This window comes from Podarcis gaigeae, assembly GCF_964106915.1.
Source record: "Podarcis gaigeae genome assembly, chromosome: 2".
Taxonomy (NCBI): domain Eukaryota; kingdom Metazoa; phylum Chordata; class Lepidosauria; order Squamata; family Lacertidae; genus Podarcis; species Podarcis gaigeae.
Genome location: NC_139679.1, coordinates 25,611,963 through 25,630,069, shown reverse-complemented (window position 1 = coordinate 25,630,069; position 18,107 = coordinate 25,611,963). Strand labels below are relative to the sequence as shown.

General features: G+C 47.3%; 1 protein-coding gene across 4 annotated transcripts in view; it reads left to right on the top strand.

Annotated features, from left to right (window-relative positions):
• RGS9 (regulator of G protein signaling 9) overlaps positions 1–18,107 on the top strand; it is a 73,974-nt gene that overhangs the window by 50,909 nt on the left and 4,958 nt on the right. For 2 of the 4 annotated variants that reach the window (XM_083727533.1, XM_083727535.1), the window contains one exon: positions 5,606–5,723. In XM_083727533.1, coding sequence (XP_083583659.1) covers positions 5,606–5,723 — 118 coding nt within the window. Of the gene's footprint in view, positions 1–5,605; positions 8,210–18,107 lie in introns of those variants that run through there. The other 2 variants (XR_014561331.1, XM_083727534.1) reach the window with 2 other exon arrangements.

Below are 18,107 nucleotides of genomic sequence, written 5' to 3'. Positions count from 1 at the left end.
TCCCTCAGACTATGTGGGGGGCCGAACTAATTTTTTTTTGGGGGGGGGAATGAATGAATTCCTATACGCCACAAATAAGCCAGAGATGAATTTTAAATAAAAGCACACATTCTACTCATGTACAGTGGTACCTCGGGTTAAGAACTTAATTCGTTCCGGAGGTCTGTTCTTAACCTGAAACTGTTCTTAACCTGAGGGACCACTTTGGCTAATGGGGCCTCCCACTGCTGCCGCTCCATGATTTCTGTTCTCATCCTGAAGCAAAGTTCTTAACCCGAGGTACTATTTCTGGGTTAGCGGAGTCTGTAACCTGAAGCGTATGTAACCCGAGGTACCACTGTACTTAAAATTCTACATCAGCAGACCCTCCAGGTGTCTCTATTTTTCAAGGATACTCCCAGATTTACAGAAACCATCCCAGTTTCTGATTTGATCCTGGGTTGTCCCGCTTTTCCTTAGGATGTCCCTATTTTAATCAGAAAAATGTTGGAGGGTATGGAGTTATGTGTTCCCCGAGTTAAGGAGATAAGTAACTATACAACCTTTAGAAGACATGTGAAGGCAGCCCTAAGTTTTTTTTAAAAAAAGTTTGATGTTTTATTATGTCTTTATATATGTTGGAAGCCACCCAAAGTGGCTGGATGGGGTATAATATAACAACAACAACAACAACAAGAGCGTCTGTAACCCAAGGTACTACTGTAAAAAGCACCAGGCAGGACCCCAAAGTAACCTAGAGATGCATTTTAAATAAAAGCACACATTCTGCTCATGTAAAAACACCAGGCAGGCCCCCAAAATAACCCAGAGATGCATTTTAAATAAAAGCACACATTCTACTCATGTAAAAACCCGCTGATTCCCTGATCATCCGTGGACTGGATTGAAAAGGCGATTGGGCCGCATCTGGCCCCCAGGCCTTAGGTTGCCTACCCCTGGGCTCCATCAAGTAGACACAGACAGTAGCTGAAGCTGCCTTTTGCTATGAAAACCAACATAGAAATATATTACCCTACGAATAAGCGCTTCTCCTGCCTGCTGCTTCTCCCCACCCTTTTCCCTGGGCTGCCCCCACCTGGACTTCTTTCTAGTCTTCGGGCAAGTTGTGAGGAAAGCCAGCAAGTTGTGAGGAAAGCTCTGTGGCTCTTTGGCAACCATCATCCCTGTTCTAAGACACAGTTCTCACTTCCGTGTATATACACTCAAATGGAAACATGTGTTATATCCCTCTGTTAACAGCAGTTAGAATGGGCATTTTGGCTTCCCATAAATTAACAAAGGGTTCAGAGGACTAGATATCGATCTCATCTCCCTGCTTGATAACATTTGGATCTGCACTAAGAATGTGAGTCTTGGGTTCTGTCTCTTAGCAGGAGAGAGAGTTCAACATTACCCTGTATAAGATTTGTCTAGACAGAGAATTGCCGTAGTTTAATCAAAACCAGATTCTAGGGAACCCAGATTAAGCATGTGTTTGAATACTCTGTACATAATCTTTTGAGTGTTTTTATTTTTTAGGACTGCTCCGCTTTTTATGTGGCAGTTGTGTTTGTTGTGGCAAGGCCAGTGTTTCCTTCATTAAGTGCATAAAGGCTGTGCACACATGGTACTTTAAAGTGGATTTGATGCATCTCATGTTGTCCACTCAACATTGTCCTCATCCAAATGATTGCCAATGCACAGATCCTTTTGGATGTGGGGTGGGGATATTTATACCTGGAGTACTGACATGCACAGAGGTCGGGAATGGGACCCCCATGCAAAATGGTCATCGTCTGTAGACTTCCTTTGTGAGTTAGAAGTACCCCCCCCCAATTCACATAACAACCTTTGAATCCTGAATTGAGAATTAACAAGATATCTCATTCACAGAAGTAGCATGTTCTTGCCATATATGGTACAATCCTCCAGAGTAATCCTGTCAGATGGCTGTTGCGGTTGCTTGAGAGTAACCAGGCAGGACTCCGACCTGTGTTTTACAGGCTTTATTTTGGTGCAAACTATTTACAGTGAAGAGCCCCAAAGCTCATGTCTGGCTCAATCGCTAGCAGAATCTGGGGGTGGTCTTCTTTTGGACCTTCCCCAACATAAGAGTTTCGTTACCCCCAACCGTGTCCGCCCCTCTGTGCCTTAGACTACTGCGCAGGATGGGCGATGGCAAAGGCGTGTTTCCCTTCTATCCGGTTTGCTCAGGAGTGGTGTTAAGGCTCCTACCAGCATCCTCTGGTCCTTGCACCTCTTCCCCACTGGATGTGGGGCTTTCCTCCTCCCCGGAAGAGGAACTGGAGGCTCCCTGTAACACAACTGCCCTTCTATTTCTCGCCTCTGAGCCGATGGCAGTTCCCTGACAAATCCCATTGACTTTAGTCGAAATGTTGTCTCCCTGCCCCCCCTCCAGCCAATGGATGTAGCTCTCTTATTCTGGGACCACACTGTCATTTGGTGTGTGTGTGTGTGAGAGAGAGAGAGGTAGATGGAACTTAGTCTAGGTCTTTTTAATATATATAGTTCCCAATTACCAAAGTCTCACAATGAGAATTTCATATGCCTGATCCAGAGTGTTTGCAAATGCCAGCTTCTATCTGCATTTTCCCAAGGTGTAAAGGGAAAAGGTAAAGGACCCCTGGACTGTTAAGTCCAGTCATACTTGAACTCTGAAGTGTGTGCAGCCTGCAGCTCTCTAAAATACTGTACCTGGCTGCCACCAATGCGATTTTCAAATGCTGCTATGTTGCGCAATGTTGCAAGCAGCACTCACAAATGTAGTCGTGTTTGCTGTGAAGTGCTTCTGAAAAGGCTTCGCACATAACCAGAAGGCTGCAGACAGCATTCAACTGCACTTTGGAATAATTTGCAGGTACAGAATGAAGTGGTGGCATAGAGCAGGTATTTGTAAAGCTGAGAGAGTGATCTGCTACCATCTTTCAGCCATGAATATATCACTGAAATCACTTGCAGGTTGAAAATCTAAGGAGAGATCTTGTTCCTCCCAAATGGAGTTTGGTTGCTAGCGTTAATAACAGAAGTGCTTGCTTTTTAAAATGTTTTGCTTAGGATTTAGGGAGCACGTATCTGTAGAATCAGTAATCATATCTTAGGAAGGGGTTTGCATTGAGGGACAAGTCCTGAAATGTACACACACATACACACAGAAAACAATTAGAGGTCACTATCTCAAGCTTGGGGTGCGGGTTAGCACTGTGGGTTAAACCACAGAGCCTAGGACTTGCCAATCAGAAGGTTGGTGGTTCGAATCCCCGCGATGGGGTGAGCTCCCGTTGCTCGGTCCCTGCTCCTGCCAACCTAGCAGTTCGAAAGCACGTCAAAGTGCAAGTAGATAAATAGGTACCTCTCCAGCGGGAAGGCAAACGGCGTTTCCGTGCGCTGCTCTGGTTTGCCAGAAGCGGCTTAGTCATGCTGGCCACATGACCTGGAAGCTGTACGCTGCCTCCCTCGGCCAATAAAGCGAGACGAGCGCCACAACCCCAGAGTCGGTCAAGACTGGACCTAATGGTCAGGGGTCCCTTTACCTTTTATCTCAAGCTTGTTGACAGACCTATCAAGGAATTCTAGGATATTTCTACTATGCTCCCTTGCTGGCTATCCTAGATAATTTTCAGATCTCTTGGAATTCTTTATAGTACTCTGAACCTTACCCATCAGAGATCTCTACTCAAAAATGTGGGTGTTTATTGTTGTTGTTATTTATTCAACATATATTTTGCCCTTTATCAGAAGATCCCAGGACAATGTACAATATTAAAAACACATTACAGAATATCAGTGATAAAAACATACAGACCACCAATAATCAAATAGTCATCTTAATAAGAGTGCACTCCCTCATGCTTTCACGGGCCATAGATTATTTAATAGCCATAGGCCTGGGTAAAGAGAAATGTTTTTGCCTGGTGCCTAAAGACATGTAGTGATGGCGCTAGGCAAGCCTCTCTGGGGAGAGAATTCTACAATCGGGAGCCACCACAGAAAAGGCTTGTTCTCTTGTTGCCACCCTTTGAACCTCTCTGGGATGAGGGACACAGAGAAGGGCCTCAGATAACCCAAAAGTGATCTGTATAAGGCATGAGTAAAGCGGCGGCAGGAAATGAGCTTATGCAGTCATGAAGATCTCACAAAGCAAAGGGTTGGTGGGGATGAGCCCAGTCTAGAAGCCAGGGGACAGCGTTCATGAGTCCAGGGTTGGTAACAAGAAGTGCAGGAGCTGAGAAGTTGTCCCAACAAGTTTCCCACACCAAGCCATCAAGTTTTAAGGTAGACCTTCTTTCTCCAGCATCACGGCCTCGTCCTGGGAGAAAGCATCGGACTCACCTCCCTATCTGAATCCTGCTCGGCCACCCCAAGCTCAGAGTCCTCCTGAGACTCCTGACAGTGCTCTCTCCTGTCTCAACATTAGAACCAGATGAGTTCAGAGGGAGGCTTCCATCTGTTGCAGCCTCCTCCTCCCACTCTTTCTCGTCTCTCTGCTCATCTTCCCCCAGAGTCTGCCATCCTGAGTCTGAGACCAGCGGCACCAAAGGAGTAATGACGTCATGTTATTTGATGTAGGAAATCTTGCTCTCCCTTTGATGTGCACACATTTGCCACTGAAAGTGTGGAACATCGATGTAGGTGCAGCAAATATGCTACAGAAAGGGTGGCACTCCCTCTAATCCTGATCTAGGGATGGGGACCTTGCAGCGCTCCAGATGTTGTTGTGGAGTCCCAACTCTCATCAGCCCATGCCAGCATGGCCAATGTTTAGGGCTGATGGGAGTTGGAGCCCGGCAACAGCCACATGTTCCTCATCCAGCCCTGGGATGAAAGGCAAGGACCTCTGACCTTTCCAGCATTTGCTGCCTCCCTTTCATAGAATTGCAGAGTTGGAAGAGGCCCCCAAAGGTCATCCAGCCCAGCCCCCTGCAATGCAGGAATCTCAGCTGAAGCATCCATGACAGATGGCCACCCAAACTGTCCTTAAAAACCTCCAAGGAAGGGAGAGTCCACAACCTCCCGAGGGAGACCGTTCCACCGTCGAACAACTCTCCCTGTCAGAAGGGTTTAGTCGGAATCTTCTTTCTTGTAACTTGAAGACATTGGTTCGAGTCCTACCCTCCAGAGCAGTTTGATTCAACCCCTGATTCATTCCCCCTGTCTGTATAGAAGAAGAAGAGGAGTTTGGATTTGATATCCCGCTTTATGACTACCTGAAGGAGTCTCAAAGTGGCTAACATTCTCCTTTCCCTTCCTCCCCCACAACAAACACTCTGTGAGGTGAGTGGGGCTGAGAGACTTCAGAGAAGTGTGACTGGCCCAAGGTCACCCAGCAGCTGCATGTGGAGGAGCAGAGACGCGAACCCGGTTCCCCAGATTACGAGTCCACTGCTCTTAACCACTACACCACACTGAGTTTATGGGATGTTATCCCAGGGCAATTCGTTTTGTAAACAGGCACTGATTAATCCATTGGCGCAGAGCTGGGTTTGATGTGGTTTCTCGACGCTCCTGTGTTTTTCTGCCTCCCCAGACACCCTCAGATACGTCCGCCTTCCACTGTCGTACACAACGACCCTCGTCTTACTGTCTTCTCCTCTGCTTTCTTTTTTAGCTCTAATAATCCGTTTGCTCGCCGGCACCTCCGCTCCAGCCCCAGCCCCGTCGTCTTGAGGCAACAGGAGGAAGAAGCCAAGGCGAAAGAAGCAGCGGCCAACGTGGACATCACCCAGGTTATGAGCAAGCTGGATCGTAGAAGCCAGCTCAAGCAGGAGCCCCCACCTGCTAAGTAGGGCTCAGATATTGGTGAAAAGGCCAAGCGGAGGAGTCGTGAGGGTGTTGGCTGAATGTAGAGCTGCATTTCCTGTCTCCTCCCTGCAGGTGGCAGTGGTGCTTCATCATTATGCGAAACATTTCTCTGTGCTCTCCATCCCTCCTTTACACACAGCATGTTGTTGCCATGGCGCCCAGAGTAGTGTCACTTCACAAGCCATCGCTGGTAGAATCGTTGAACGCAGGTGGCAGTAGTTGCCATGTGAACCTCACAGTGACTTTCCCCATATCAAATGGGCTTGTGTGTGTGTGTGTGTGTGTGTGTGTGTGTGTGTTTTAAACAAGCCAAGGAAACAATGTTTTCTATAAACTGCCTGAAACATCCCTCCCGGTTCTAAATATTCGGAAATCTAGATACCATGGCAACTGGCTTCCCTCTTCTCCCGCTGCCTGCAAAGGATGGAGGGGAAGAGATGGCAAAAGTGTGCTCTGAGGGCAAAGCTTATTCTGGTTTCCGGGCGCTGTTGAGGAATCCTAAATAAGGGTGCATACTTAACACAGCTCAGGCACCACTCACCTTGCCATGCAAACAGTTCAGACGGTTAAATATCAAACAAAGGGTAGATTATTTCCCCCCTTTCTTTTCAGGGTATGCTTGGGGATTAGGTATTCTGATCAGTATTTGTTGGTGTTAAGCACAGAACCAAGTGGCCGCAGTTGGCCCATACGAATTAACAAGCAGTACGTACATGGTCTTGTGCATGTAAACATGCATTCCGCATTTCCAAAGCAACTTGAAGCAGCTGTCTGCTCAAATGCATATTCATTTGAGCGGAATAGGAGTATCAGTTGGCCGGGGTGCAACTTGGTCATAGAGGGAGGAAGTCCTTTATGGATTCAGAGCCTCTCTAACAGGGAGGGCCGTAGCTTGGGGAGTTGGAGCATCTACTCTGCATGTTGAAGGCCCCAAGTTAAGTCCCTAACATCTCTGGGTAGGGCTGGAGATATCCCCTGGAAAGCTGCTGTCCATCAGGGTAGAGAATACTGAACTGGATGGATCAATAGTCTTGACTCAATATCAGGCAGCTTCCTATGTTCCTTAGGGTTCTTGTATTAAAAGGTAAGCTAACAAATGGAGAACGTTCGTTTTCCTCCACCTAGCTCCAAGTCCCATTTGGTTTTATTTGCTGTGAAATTCCCCAAAGATGGGAACCTAATATCTTAGAGGCGTGCACATGGGGCTGCCATACTGTAAAGTAAGAAGACGGGTGCTTTTCGGAAGGAATCTTCCTAATATTCTTGCAGCACTCTACGGCAGTCTTCTGGCAAGCAGCTGGCCTGTGTTGACTCCAACAGCCAACCCCCTGGAACACAAGGCAAGCAATTTGTATGCATCTTGTTTGTGGAGGGAGGATCACATGACTGACGAGCGGTAGCCATGTTAACTACCCCTGCATTTGCTGAAAGTTTAAGAATTGAGATATGGTATTCTAGGCAAGAGGCTTTTTCTCTGCCATAGTGTGGAAAGCCAGTTGACAGCCATAGGGATCTATCCCTGCTTGCTGTGCAGACTGAAAATAACATAGGTCAAAGCCATCGGAGTTGTACTGACTGGAAGTGTTGAATAAAATGTAGCCTCTCTTGTTTCCTTTGTGGGCATAGTCAGGAGGACTTAAATGCTTGCCTCCTCCCACCCTCTCAAAAAAAAACAAAAAACACCCCTAATCCAAAAACAACGACAATATCATTTTTTCCTTAAATGTTCAGTGCTTCATAAGTCTGGATCAAGAAGTGTTTAAAACATTCCGGAATCTTATGGGCATCTGAATGGAATCGGGACTCCCTCCTACTCATCTCTTTTCCCATTAAGTTATTTCAGCTGTATGATTTATATCTCTTTATCGTCTGCTCCATCTCTGGGCTTGCTTGCAGTTTCTCTCTCCTCTTTGTCACTGCATTTCATCATTTCCTGCAAAATGCACTCTGACAGTAGCAGACAGAACACCACAGTCAAAAAGGCTGAGAGAAAATAACACAAAAATGCAATATTAAAAGCAGTGTAGGAGTGATAGCTTCTACCAGCTCAAGGAAGTGTAAAGGTAGCCAAGGGAAATAAATAAAAATGTTGTCCAGTAGCACCTTAGAGACCAACTAAGTTTGTTCTGGGTTTCCGAGCACAATTCAGAGTCTTGGTGCTGACCTTTAAAGCCGTAAACCGCCTCGGTCCAGTATACCTGAGGGAGCGTCTCCACCCCCATCGTTCTGCCCAGACAGTGAGGTCCAGCGCCGAGGGCCTTCTGACGGTTCCCTCACTGCGAGAAGCAAAGCTACAGGGAACCAGGCAGAGGGCCTTCTCGGTAGTGGCACCCGCCCTGTGGAATGCCCTCCCATCAGATGTCAAAGAGATAAACAACTACCAGACTTTTAGAAGATATCTGAAGGCAGCCCTGTTTAGGGAAGCTTTTAATGTTTAATAGGTTTTTAAATATTCTGTTGGAAGCTGCCCAGAGTGGCTGGGGAAACCCAGCCAGATGGGTGGGGTATAAATAATAAATTTATTGTTATTATTATTATTATTATTATTATTATTATTATTATTATTATCTGGTTATAAGCATTTATTTTGTAAGCAGAGTCCCATGAAGCACTCAAGTTTGAAAGTGCGACTATGGAGATTAGCTCATTAAAGGAAACCCCATACCTTGTCTTGCCTCTTTGTTTATCGAGGCCAATATGGAAACAACAGAATAGCCTGAAGCAAGAGGTTTCAAACTGTGTTTCAGTCAACCTTGAGGTTCCTTGGGGACTTCTTCAGTGGTAACTTCAGCAGTGGCAGCCAAAAAGTGCATGCCCATCAGTGTTGATGCCCCCCCCCCCCGCAATGTATAGTGACAGTAGAGCATTGGAAGCATTGTAGGTTACATTCTCCATTTACATGGGATGACTGTAAGGCCAAGGACATAGTGGGTGAGATTCAACTAAGTTGTGTGCATTGAATGACGTCCGCTCGCCCCTTCTCCCCATCTGCTCTGGAGGTTTGGTTGTGCACAAATACCCCATTTAGCACTACACTGAATTCCACCCAGTATGCCCTAAAAGGTACTCTAGAACCCTTTGTAATGAGTAGGTGGCCTTCAGTGTGGAAAGAGTTCAAGTTCACAAGTAGAAAGCTTGAAAACTGCTTAAGATACCACAGAGCTGTAAGCCTGTTTGTTGGCCTCCAAGCTTGTACTGTCTTCCATCTTTCTTTCCTTGTAGCAAATATGTCAGTGCATGTATATGATGTCATTGCTTTTCATTTTCTGTTAAATGCCCAAGATGGAATGGGCTTCACATCTAGTTAAATAAATTAAGAAGAGGGGGACTTCTAGGGGGATTTCAGAATGCTGCTTTATTTTTCTCACTTTTCCTTTCTTTTATCTCCTCTGGTCAAATAAAACTAGAAAGCGAAACCATCACTGTGCTTGTCTGTCATGTCTTTTGCCTCTCTTCTGTGCATCTTTCATTTGTTCATACTGTGTTGCCTCTGTCCCATTGGTTTGAATTGGTTTTCCTTTTCTAAAATACTGGTGAATAGTGCATACATCGATCCTTAGTGCTTCAAGAGAGCTTGAAAAACCATTGTGTAAGACAATGTCAAATTAGGTAGGCTTCTACTTAATTTGTCAACATTAAGTCTTGCTACATGTCTTAATCATAAAGTACCATCTTCTAAAACTGCCTTCTACTGGCTGTGTTTGTAGCAATACCAGAGCCTAATAGTCTTCAGAAGCTCCTCATTTACATCCTTATCCTAACTATACACACCCCAGTCCTATACACCTGTACTTAGACGTACTTCTAAGTAAGTGGGCATAGGAATGCAGCTTTCATAAAGGGAAGCTGATTTCAACCTGGCCACTATTTGCTCCTCTATCCCACAGTCACATGGCGGGAAAAAGTGGTGGTGGGGAAACATCACAAAATTACTGGGAACACAATTATGCTACTGCAAAGCGTGTAGTGAATCTAGTGAAAAGAGTGAAGTTACACTTGGATCCATTCCCTAAGGAGTGACTGCCTAAAAGGCATCCCACCTCACGCGTGAAGGACAATTCCTGACAGTAGTTGCAATGTAAGCCCAGTATCTGTGCAAGATCACACCATTCTGTCTCTGCTTGATGGACTACTATGTATTCTCCATTATATTTGGATTAGGATTTGTGGATCACTTCTCTACAGCGGGTCTAATTCAACAAACAGAGAAATTAGATAGCCACAAAGCAGACTAGAAAACAACAAACACTTAAATAACCAAACCAAACCATTTTGAAAAGCAGAGCTGAGTTAGAAACCTTGTTGCACAGATTAAGTCTTAACCTGATGCCAAAATGAGACCCAAGAAGGCAATTACCGTATTTTTTGCTCTATAAGACTCACTTTTTCCCTCCTAAAAAGTAAAGAGAAATGTGTGTGCGTCTTATGGAGCAAATGCAGGCTGCGCAGCTATCTCAGAAGCCAGAACATCAAGAGGGATTGCTGCTTTCACTGCACAGCGATCCCTCTTGCTATTCTGGCTTCTGAGATTCAGAATATTTTTTTTCATGTTTTCCTCCTCCAAAAACTAGGTGCGTCTTGTGGTCTGGTGCATCTTATAGAGCGAAAAATACAGTATTTGATCTTTTGGTGGAGGGACTTCCAGAGACGATATGGCAATACTCAAAAAGGCAACCTCCCCATACATAGAGGGTTCTCGGAAGAAGACATTAATGGTCAGGCAGGCTCACGTAGTCTGAACTGTTGTTCAACACGATAATCAGCTATCAGTTAAACTTTGAACCTTCCCTTTTTTCATTTTAGAAAAATGACGACACAGAACTAAGCCACATTAGAGTTTGCACATGAGTTAGTTCTTTAAAATGCAAGATCACCCACTGAAACAAATAGCCATGTTTGTATACTTTATTGTTTTTTAGGTTGCATCCAACTTAAATCATTGCATGTGCAGAACATCTCCCACAAGCACAACCAAACTCCGCTCTAGAGGGGGGGGGATGGGACCCAGAGCAGACTTAGGGGGAAAGCAAGGGGGCGGGAAATTCCTTTGCACTTGTGGGAGAATTCTGTGCATGCAATTATTTAGTTAGACAGAAATATAGGGTTGGCTCCATCACATTTTTATCGGTCCACAAGCCTTTCGTTACATATGGTACATGGCACAAAGTAAGTGAAACATGCAATTTTTATGAAGTTAAACAATCCAGGGCAAATGCCCTATAAAATATCAAGCCATTTTGCTAGAGGTTATTCGAGTGTCGCTGATGAATTCCTGGATCATCGTCCTTGGGTACCTGCCATCAAACATCACTTCCTTCCGGCTTGAACCAGTATGACTGGCACCACTACGTTCATTGGTATATATCAAGGCCGTGTGTAAATTCATATTCCCCATATTTTCTCCCATCTGTCTTCATTTATTCATTCCACCAGCAACATATCTACATCAGCAGCTTTGGCTTTGTCATTCAACTCCGAATGTACTTCACCTGATCATTGAGAAAAGAAGAGAAAAAACTGTTTCTCTTACCCTACTGTGATGGGATAATGAGCTGCTTGTGCGTAAAAGCTTGATCCCGCTGGGGTTTGGCCGGTCATCCAAACCCAGGCACTAACGGAGCCCCCAAAAGCATGACTCCGTCAGTCGCTGGTAGAATCTGACAGTGGGCGTCTACGGAATTTACGCCAACATAAAAGCTGTTTGACGGACATGCGCTTTCGTGACTCTCTGCGTGACAGTTTCCGGCGAAGGGAGGGAATTCCTAAAGGGGGTCTAGTTACCTCTTCACTATTCTCACTAGAAGCGTCTGAGAGCCTCCCCTCCGCTGTAACTCCTGCACTCCCCCTGCTGGTTCCTGCTTCTGCTGCAGAGTCTCTCCTACTCTGCTGGAGCCTGTCCAGCACCTCTAACTCCGATGGCAGTTCCCTGACATCCACCTCCCCCCCAGGCCCCCCTTCACCCCCTCCCGCCTCCTCTCCCACTGGCGGTGAGGGCGGAAAGCCCCTGAAAGAGCAATCCTCGTCATCAGAGGATTCAAACACTTCTAGCCACGGCGTCCCGTCTCTCTCCCCGTCTTCTTCTTCGTCGGAGGCAGCTTCCTCACCCACCCCTGACTCTGGGAACCCTTCAAACTCTCCCTCCTCATCGGTGGTCCCAAAGTGTTCCCTTCTAAATCGTGCCACGGGTTGCGGTTTTCTTGGGAAACGCTGATGAAATGTTTCTATTAAGATCTCGTCATTCACTACCTCTGCTGGCACCCAAGTGTTTTCCGACTCTACTTCCCCCTCCCATTCTACCAGATATTCCACCTGATTCCCCTTCCACCTGGAATCAATGATTCCTGCCACGTTCATGTCGCGCTCTCTCTCTTCTATCACGAGCGTTTGGGTGGCCTCTCTCTCACGCTCCCCCCACTCACGTCCCTCTCGGTACGGCGACAGTAATGACCTGTGAAATACTGGGTGTAATTTCATGTGACTGGGCAGTCTGAGTTTGAATGCTACTGGGTTGACCTGCTGTATGACCTCAAAGGGTCCCAATTTCTTGGGTCTCAATTTCTTACTCCCACCCTTGAACGGTAGTCCTTGGGTGGACAACCACACTCGGTCTCCCACCCTTATGATTTCACCTTCCCTCCTATTTCTGTCTGCTTGCTTCTTATATTCTTCCTTGGCTCTCTCTAAGTTAAGTTGAAGCTGACGGTGGATCGCTTCCATCTCTTCAAAAAAATGTTCCGCTGCCGGCACGCTCCACCTCTCCCCCCCCTCTCCTGGGAATGCCCGGGGATGGCACCCATAGTTTGCCAGGAAAGGACTCATCCCTGTGGACACATTCTCCGCGTTGTTGTAGGCAAATTCGGCCAGCGGTAGCTTATCTACCCAATCATTTTCTCTGTCCTTTACATAACACCTCAGGTATTGTTGCAAAATGCCGTTTGCCCTTTCCGCTTGCCCATTAGTTTCTGGGTGTCGGGCAGTGGAGAAATTGAGTTCTACTTGCAGTAAGCTCATAAGTTTCCTCCAGAACCTGGAAGTAAATTGTTTGCCTCTGTCACTGACCACCCTCAAGGGGGCGCCATGCAACCTGAAAATATGCTCTACAAACAACTTGGCGGTCTCCTCCGCTGTAACCGCATGTGAACAGGCTATAAAATGACACATTTTGGTTAATAGATCTACCACCACCATGACAGCTGTTTTGCCTTTGGATTTTGGCAGGTCCGTCATAAAATCTATGGATACTGCCTCCCAAGGCCTTTCTGGCGTGGGTAAGGGTTGTAATAGCCCCGCTGGCGCCACCCTCTCTCCTTTTGCTCGCTGACACCTGTCGCAACCCCTAACATATTCCCGCACGTCCTCCCTCACCTTGGGCCACCAAAACTCCCTGGTAACCAACCACATGGTTTTGTGCTGTCCAAAATGTCCCGCTGTAGGGCTGTCATGCAACTGCTTGAGTACTCTGCCCCTCAGTTCCCCATCTGGTATGTACAGTGCCCCTTTGTAATACAACGCCCCGTTCTTTTCTTCAAATCCCCCTGTGTTCTCTTCTGTCCTCCTGAGTTCTCTGAGTTTCTCTTGGGCGTATTCATCGTTCTCCGTACCTTCCATCAGTTCCCTTTGCCCCACCAATGCCGCCCCACACACCCAGCGGTCTTCGGAGATTACATGCCTTGCCTCAGGCGCTCCCTCCCCCTCTAAGTACTCAGGTTTCCTGGAAAGGGCATCCGCTCTCACGTTCTCTGAACCTGGCACGTAACGAATCTCAAAGTGGAATTTGGAGAACTCCTGGGCCCATCGCACTTGTCTCTGGTTCAGGACACGGGCTGTTCTCCAATATTCCAGATTTTTGTGGTCAGTTCGGACTTGAACCTTGTGTTGCGCCCCAATCAGCAAGTGCCGCCATTTCCGGAATGCTTCATGAATGGCGAGCAGTTCTCTGTCGTACACTGTGTAGTTCCTCTCGGATTTGTTCAATTTCCGCGAAAAGAATGCACACGGTCTCCATTCCGACGTATCCTTTCCCGGCTGGAGAAGCACGGCCCCCACTGCTCGGTCTGACGCGTCAGTCTCCACTCTCATTGGTTGTTGTAGATCCACGTGCAGAAGCTGTTCTTCCGACGCAAACGCCTGCTTTAGGCGTTCGAACGCCCGCTGCGCTTCTTCCGTCCAAACAAATTTCTTTTTGCTACTAAGACAATCTGTGATGGGCGCGGTCAAATGGGCAAAGTTTTTGATGAACTTCCTATAGAAGTTTCCGAACCCCAGGAACCTTTGCACGTCCTTCTTGGTCTTTGGTGTTTTCCATTCCAGTACCGCTTGAACCTTGCTGGGATCCATGGCCAATCCCTTGTCAGACAACCGGTACCCCAGGAATTCCACCTCCCTAGTATGAAACTGACACTTCTCCAGTTTCACCCACAGCCGGTTTTCTCGCAGTTTGCTCAGTACCTCTCTTACATCTCGCACATGCTGCTCCTCATTCTCTGAGTACACCAGGACGTCATCTAAGAACGCTACGCAGTTCTTGTAGAGCAATGGCCCCAGGACGTGATTCATGAATGATTGAAAACAGGCGGAGCCTCCTTGTAATCCGAAAGGCATAACGAGGTACTCAAACGCCCCCAAGGGGGTGAACATAGTGGTCTTCCACTCATCCCCCTTCCTCACACGTATCAAGTTATATGCCCCCCTAAGGTCCAGCTTGGTAAAAATCTTCCCTTTTCTCACCTGTGTCAGAATGTCATCAATTCTAGGCATAGGGAAAGTCACTGGTTCTGACACTGCATTCAGGGACCTGAAATCACACACAAGTCTGGGCTTGCCCGTGTTTTTTTTGTCCACAAAGAACACTGGACTGCCCCCCACCGCTCGTGACTCTCTGATGAAACCTCTCTTGAGATTCTTGTCAATGAACTCCCTTAACTCCTGCATCTCACTGTCTGACATTGCATACAGCTTCCCCACTGGCAATTGTGCTCCTGGGAGTAAGGTAATTTGACAGTCAAAGGGTCTGTGCGGGGGCAATTTATCCGCTTCCTTTTCGCTGAATACGTCAATCAAGTCAGCGTATTGTGGTGGCACCTTCCCCTTGTCCATCACTTCCACCCCTGCTAGAGTGGCCCTGCTGCCTGCCTGGGCCTCTCCCTCCTTGCAGTGTTCTAGGCAATGTGCTGATCCAAAGGAAACCACGCGCTGATGCCAGCCTACTAGCGGATCATGTAGTGCCAGCCAGCTCATTCCCAAGATAATAGGGGCTCCTCCCAGGGTGGCTACGTTAAACGCTATCAGTTCTGTGTGCCGTGCCACCCTCATTATCATTGGTACAGTCTGTTGGCTCACTTCTCCTCCCAACAGCTCCCTCCCATCAATCGTGGTAACCTGCAAAGGCTTACTTAATGGGATAGTCTGTATCTGGTGCTCAGCTGCAAACTCCTTACTCATGAAATTACATGAGCTACCTGAGTCCAATAGCGCTCTTATCTTTAGTGGGTGTCCGTTTGCCAGTTCCAGCAACACCTCTATCACAAGTGCTGGTCTTGGGGGTTCCGGCGTGGGCACGTTCACTACTCCCTGGCCTGGCTGCTGTGCCCCGATGTTGGCAACCAGGCGTTGGCTTTTACTTGCTCCTTCATTTCATCCTCCTCCTTCCCCCCAACAGTTCCTGCCATCCCTTGCCATTCCTTCCTTTGCGGACAGACTCTGGCAAAGTGACCTGGCTGTTGGCAGAGATAGCATCTCTTGCCGCTCTTTCCCTCCTTCTTCCGCCCTTCACTGGTGTTTGAAACTGTGCGCGCGCGCGCTGCTCCAAGTTCCATCGGCTCTGCTGGCGGGAAAGGCTGCTCCGGAATCTCTGGAATGCGGAAGTCCTTCCAACGTTCCCCCTTTCCTTCCCGCTTTTCCAAAGCTCTAGCCTCCTGGCGTGCTCCTATGGACAGCGCTGATTTAGTCAGCTGGTCCATAGACTCCGCCCTAGGCGCCCGGGAAAGTTCATCTTTCACTGCCGGAGAGAGACCTTCTTCAAATAGCATTTGAATAGGTTCACTAGCAAGGTTCCACCCCAGTCTATGAATCAGCATGGTGAACTCAGTCCAGTACTCACGTACAGATCGGCTCCCCTGTTTACAAGCCATCAACTCCCTGCGCACCATCCCCTGCTCAATCTCGCTGGAAAACATCAAGTCCATGGCGCGAAAAAACTTCATTGTGTCCTTTAAGATTTCATTATTGGCTGCCATCAGGGGGCGAACCCAGTCCCTCGCCCCTCCCTCTAGATGGCCAATCACGTACGCCACTCTAGAGTTCTCATCGGGGAAGTCATCAAACAGTAGATTGAGAGCATATTGCATCTCTGTTCTAAAGGCTTGATAGTTCCTGGGATTCCCCCCAAATTTCTGCACCAATCCAGGCACCCTTCTGGCAAGTGGGGTGGTTTTCCCCTTATCTGCATCTTGAGCCCTCCTCTCCTCCAGCCTCGCCGTTTGCAGTGCGAGCTGGACCTCCAACGCCCTGTACCTTTCTTCCAGGCTTGGATCTGCTCCAGCTCCAGCTGCCCCGGTTCCTGCTGGTTCACTCATGATGCCCTCTGCTGCCCTCTGACTGTCAGATTGCTGTGATGGGATAATGAGCTGCTTGTGCGTAAAAGCTTGATCCCGCTGGGGTTTGGCCGGTCATCCAAACCCAGGCACTAACGGAGCCCCCAAAAGCATGACTCCGTCAGTCGCTGGTAGAATCTGACAGTGGGCGTCTACGGAATTTACGCCAACATAAAAGCTGTTTGACGGACATGCGCTTTCGTGACTCTCTGCGTGACAGTTTCCGGCGAAGGGAGGGAATTCCTAAAGGGGGTCTAGTTACCTCTTCACTATTCTCACTAGAAGCGTCTGAGAGCCTCCCCTCCGCTGTAACTCCTGCACTCCCCCTGCTGGTTCCTGCTTCTGCTGCAGAGTCTCTCCTACTCTGCTGGAGCCTGTCCAGCACCTCTAACTCCGATGGCAGTTCCCTGACACCTACTTTTGAAAAAAAATTAAGAACTTGGTAAGAGATAGGAAGGGGAAGTTGACATTCAAAGTGAGATTCCTTCTTCCCAGGACCATGTTTTTTAAGTAGAATACCAGAATTTATTACAGTGTGCCAAAGCTTTAATTAAACATCTTTGCTTGAATTGGATAGGTATTACAGTGGTACCTCAGGTTACATACGCTTCAGGTTACAGACTCCGCTAACCCAGAAATAGTGCTTCAGGTTAAGAACTTTGCTTCAGGATGAGAACAGAAATCGTGCTCCGGCGGCGCGGCGGCAGTAGGAGGCCCCATTAGCTAAAGTGGTGCTTCAGGTTAAGAACAGTTTCAGGTTAAGTACAGACCTCCGGAATGAATTAAGTACTTAACCTGAGGTACGACTGTATTTTCTTCCCCCCCTTTTAATGCACTAATTTTTTCCATGTTCAGTAGCAACTTTTATTGGTTATTGGGTGCCATCTTTACTTTGTACATTGCTTTGCACATAACTGCATTGAAAGGCAACTTTGGCAGTATTCAGACCATCACTTTCGTCTATCTTCGTGATGTTCCTTTTCACATTTTATGTGATCGTGGTGGAATCTAGTGAAAGTTTTAACACTCATTTCCATGTGAATTGTTTGCAACCCTGCCAACTCGGAGAATCACAGAGTTTTGCACTGACAAAATCTGGAGCATTGTATCAGCAAACTCTACTGCCATTTAACATTTAGCATGACATGCAGGTATATTGATCAAGAAGCCATAGTTCCATAACACAAGATACTGCGATGTAAAGGGAATGTTAGAACTTGGGACAGAACTAAAGCAATAAGGCCCACATCTGATTGAAGATCTGAAATCTTCGGTGGGTGGGGACTGCTGGATAGAATGGAGGGTTGGGAACAGCAATAAGAAGATCAATCGAATTATGTGCATCCTTCAGATGAAGCAAGATGGTTGGCTGGATTAGCTAATGTTTCAAAGAATTAAATCGCTGTGGTTTAAACCACAACCCATAGGGTGAGCTCCCGTTACTCGGTCCCTGCTCCTGCCAACCTAGCAGTTCAAAAGCACGTCAAACTGCAAGTAGATAAATAGGTATCACTGCAGCGGGAAGGTAAACAGTGTTTCCATGCGCTGCTCTGGTTTGCCAGAACCGGCTTAGTCATGCTGGCCACATGACCTGGAGCCTGTATGCCGGCTCCCTCGACCAATAAAGCGAGATGAGCGCCGCAACCCCAGAGTCGGCCACAGCTGGACCTAATGGTCAGGGGTCCCTTTACTTTTACCTAACTAGCTAAAGGTAAG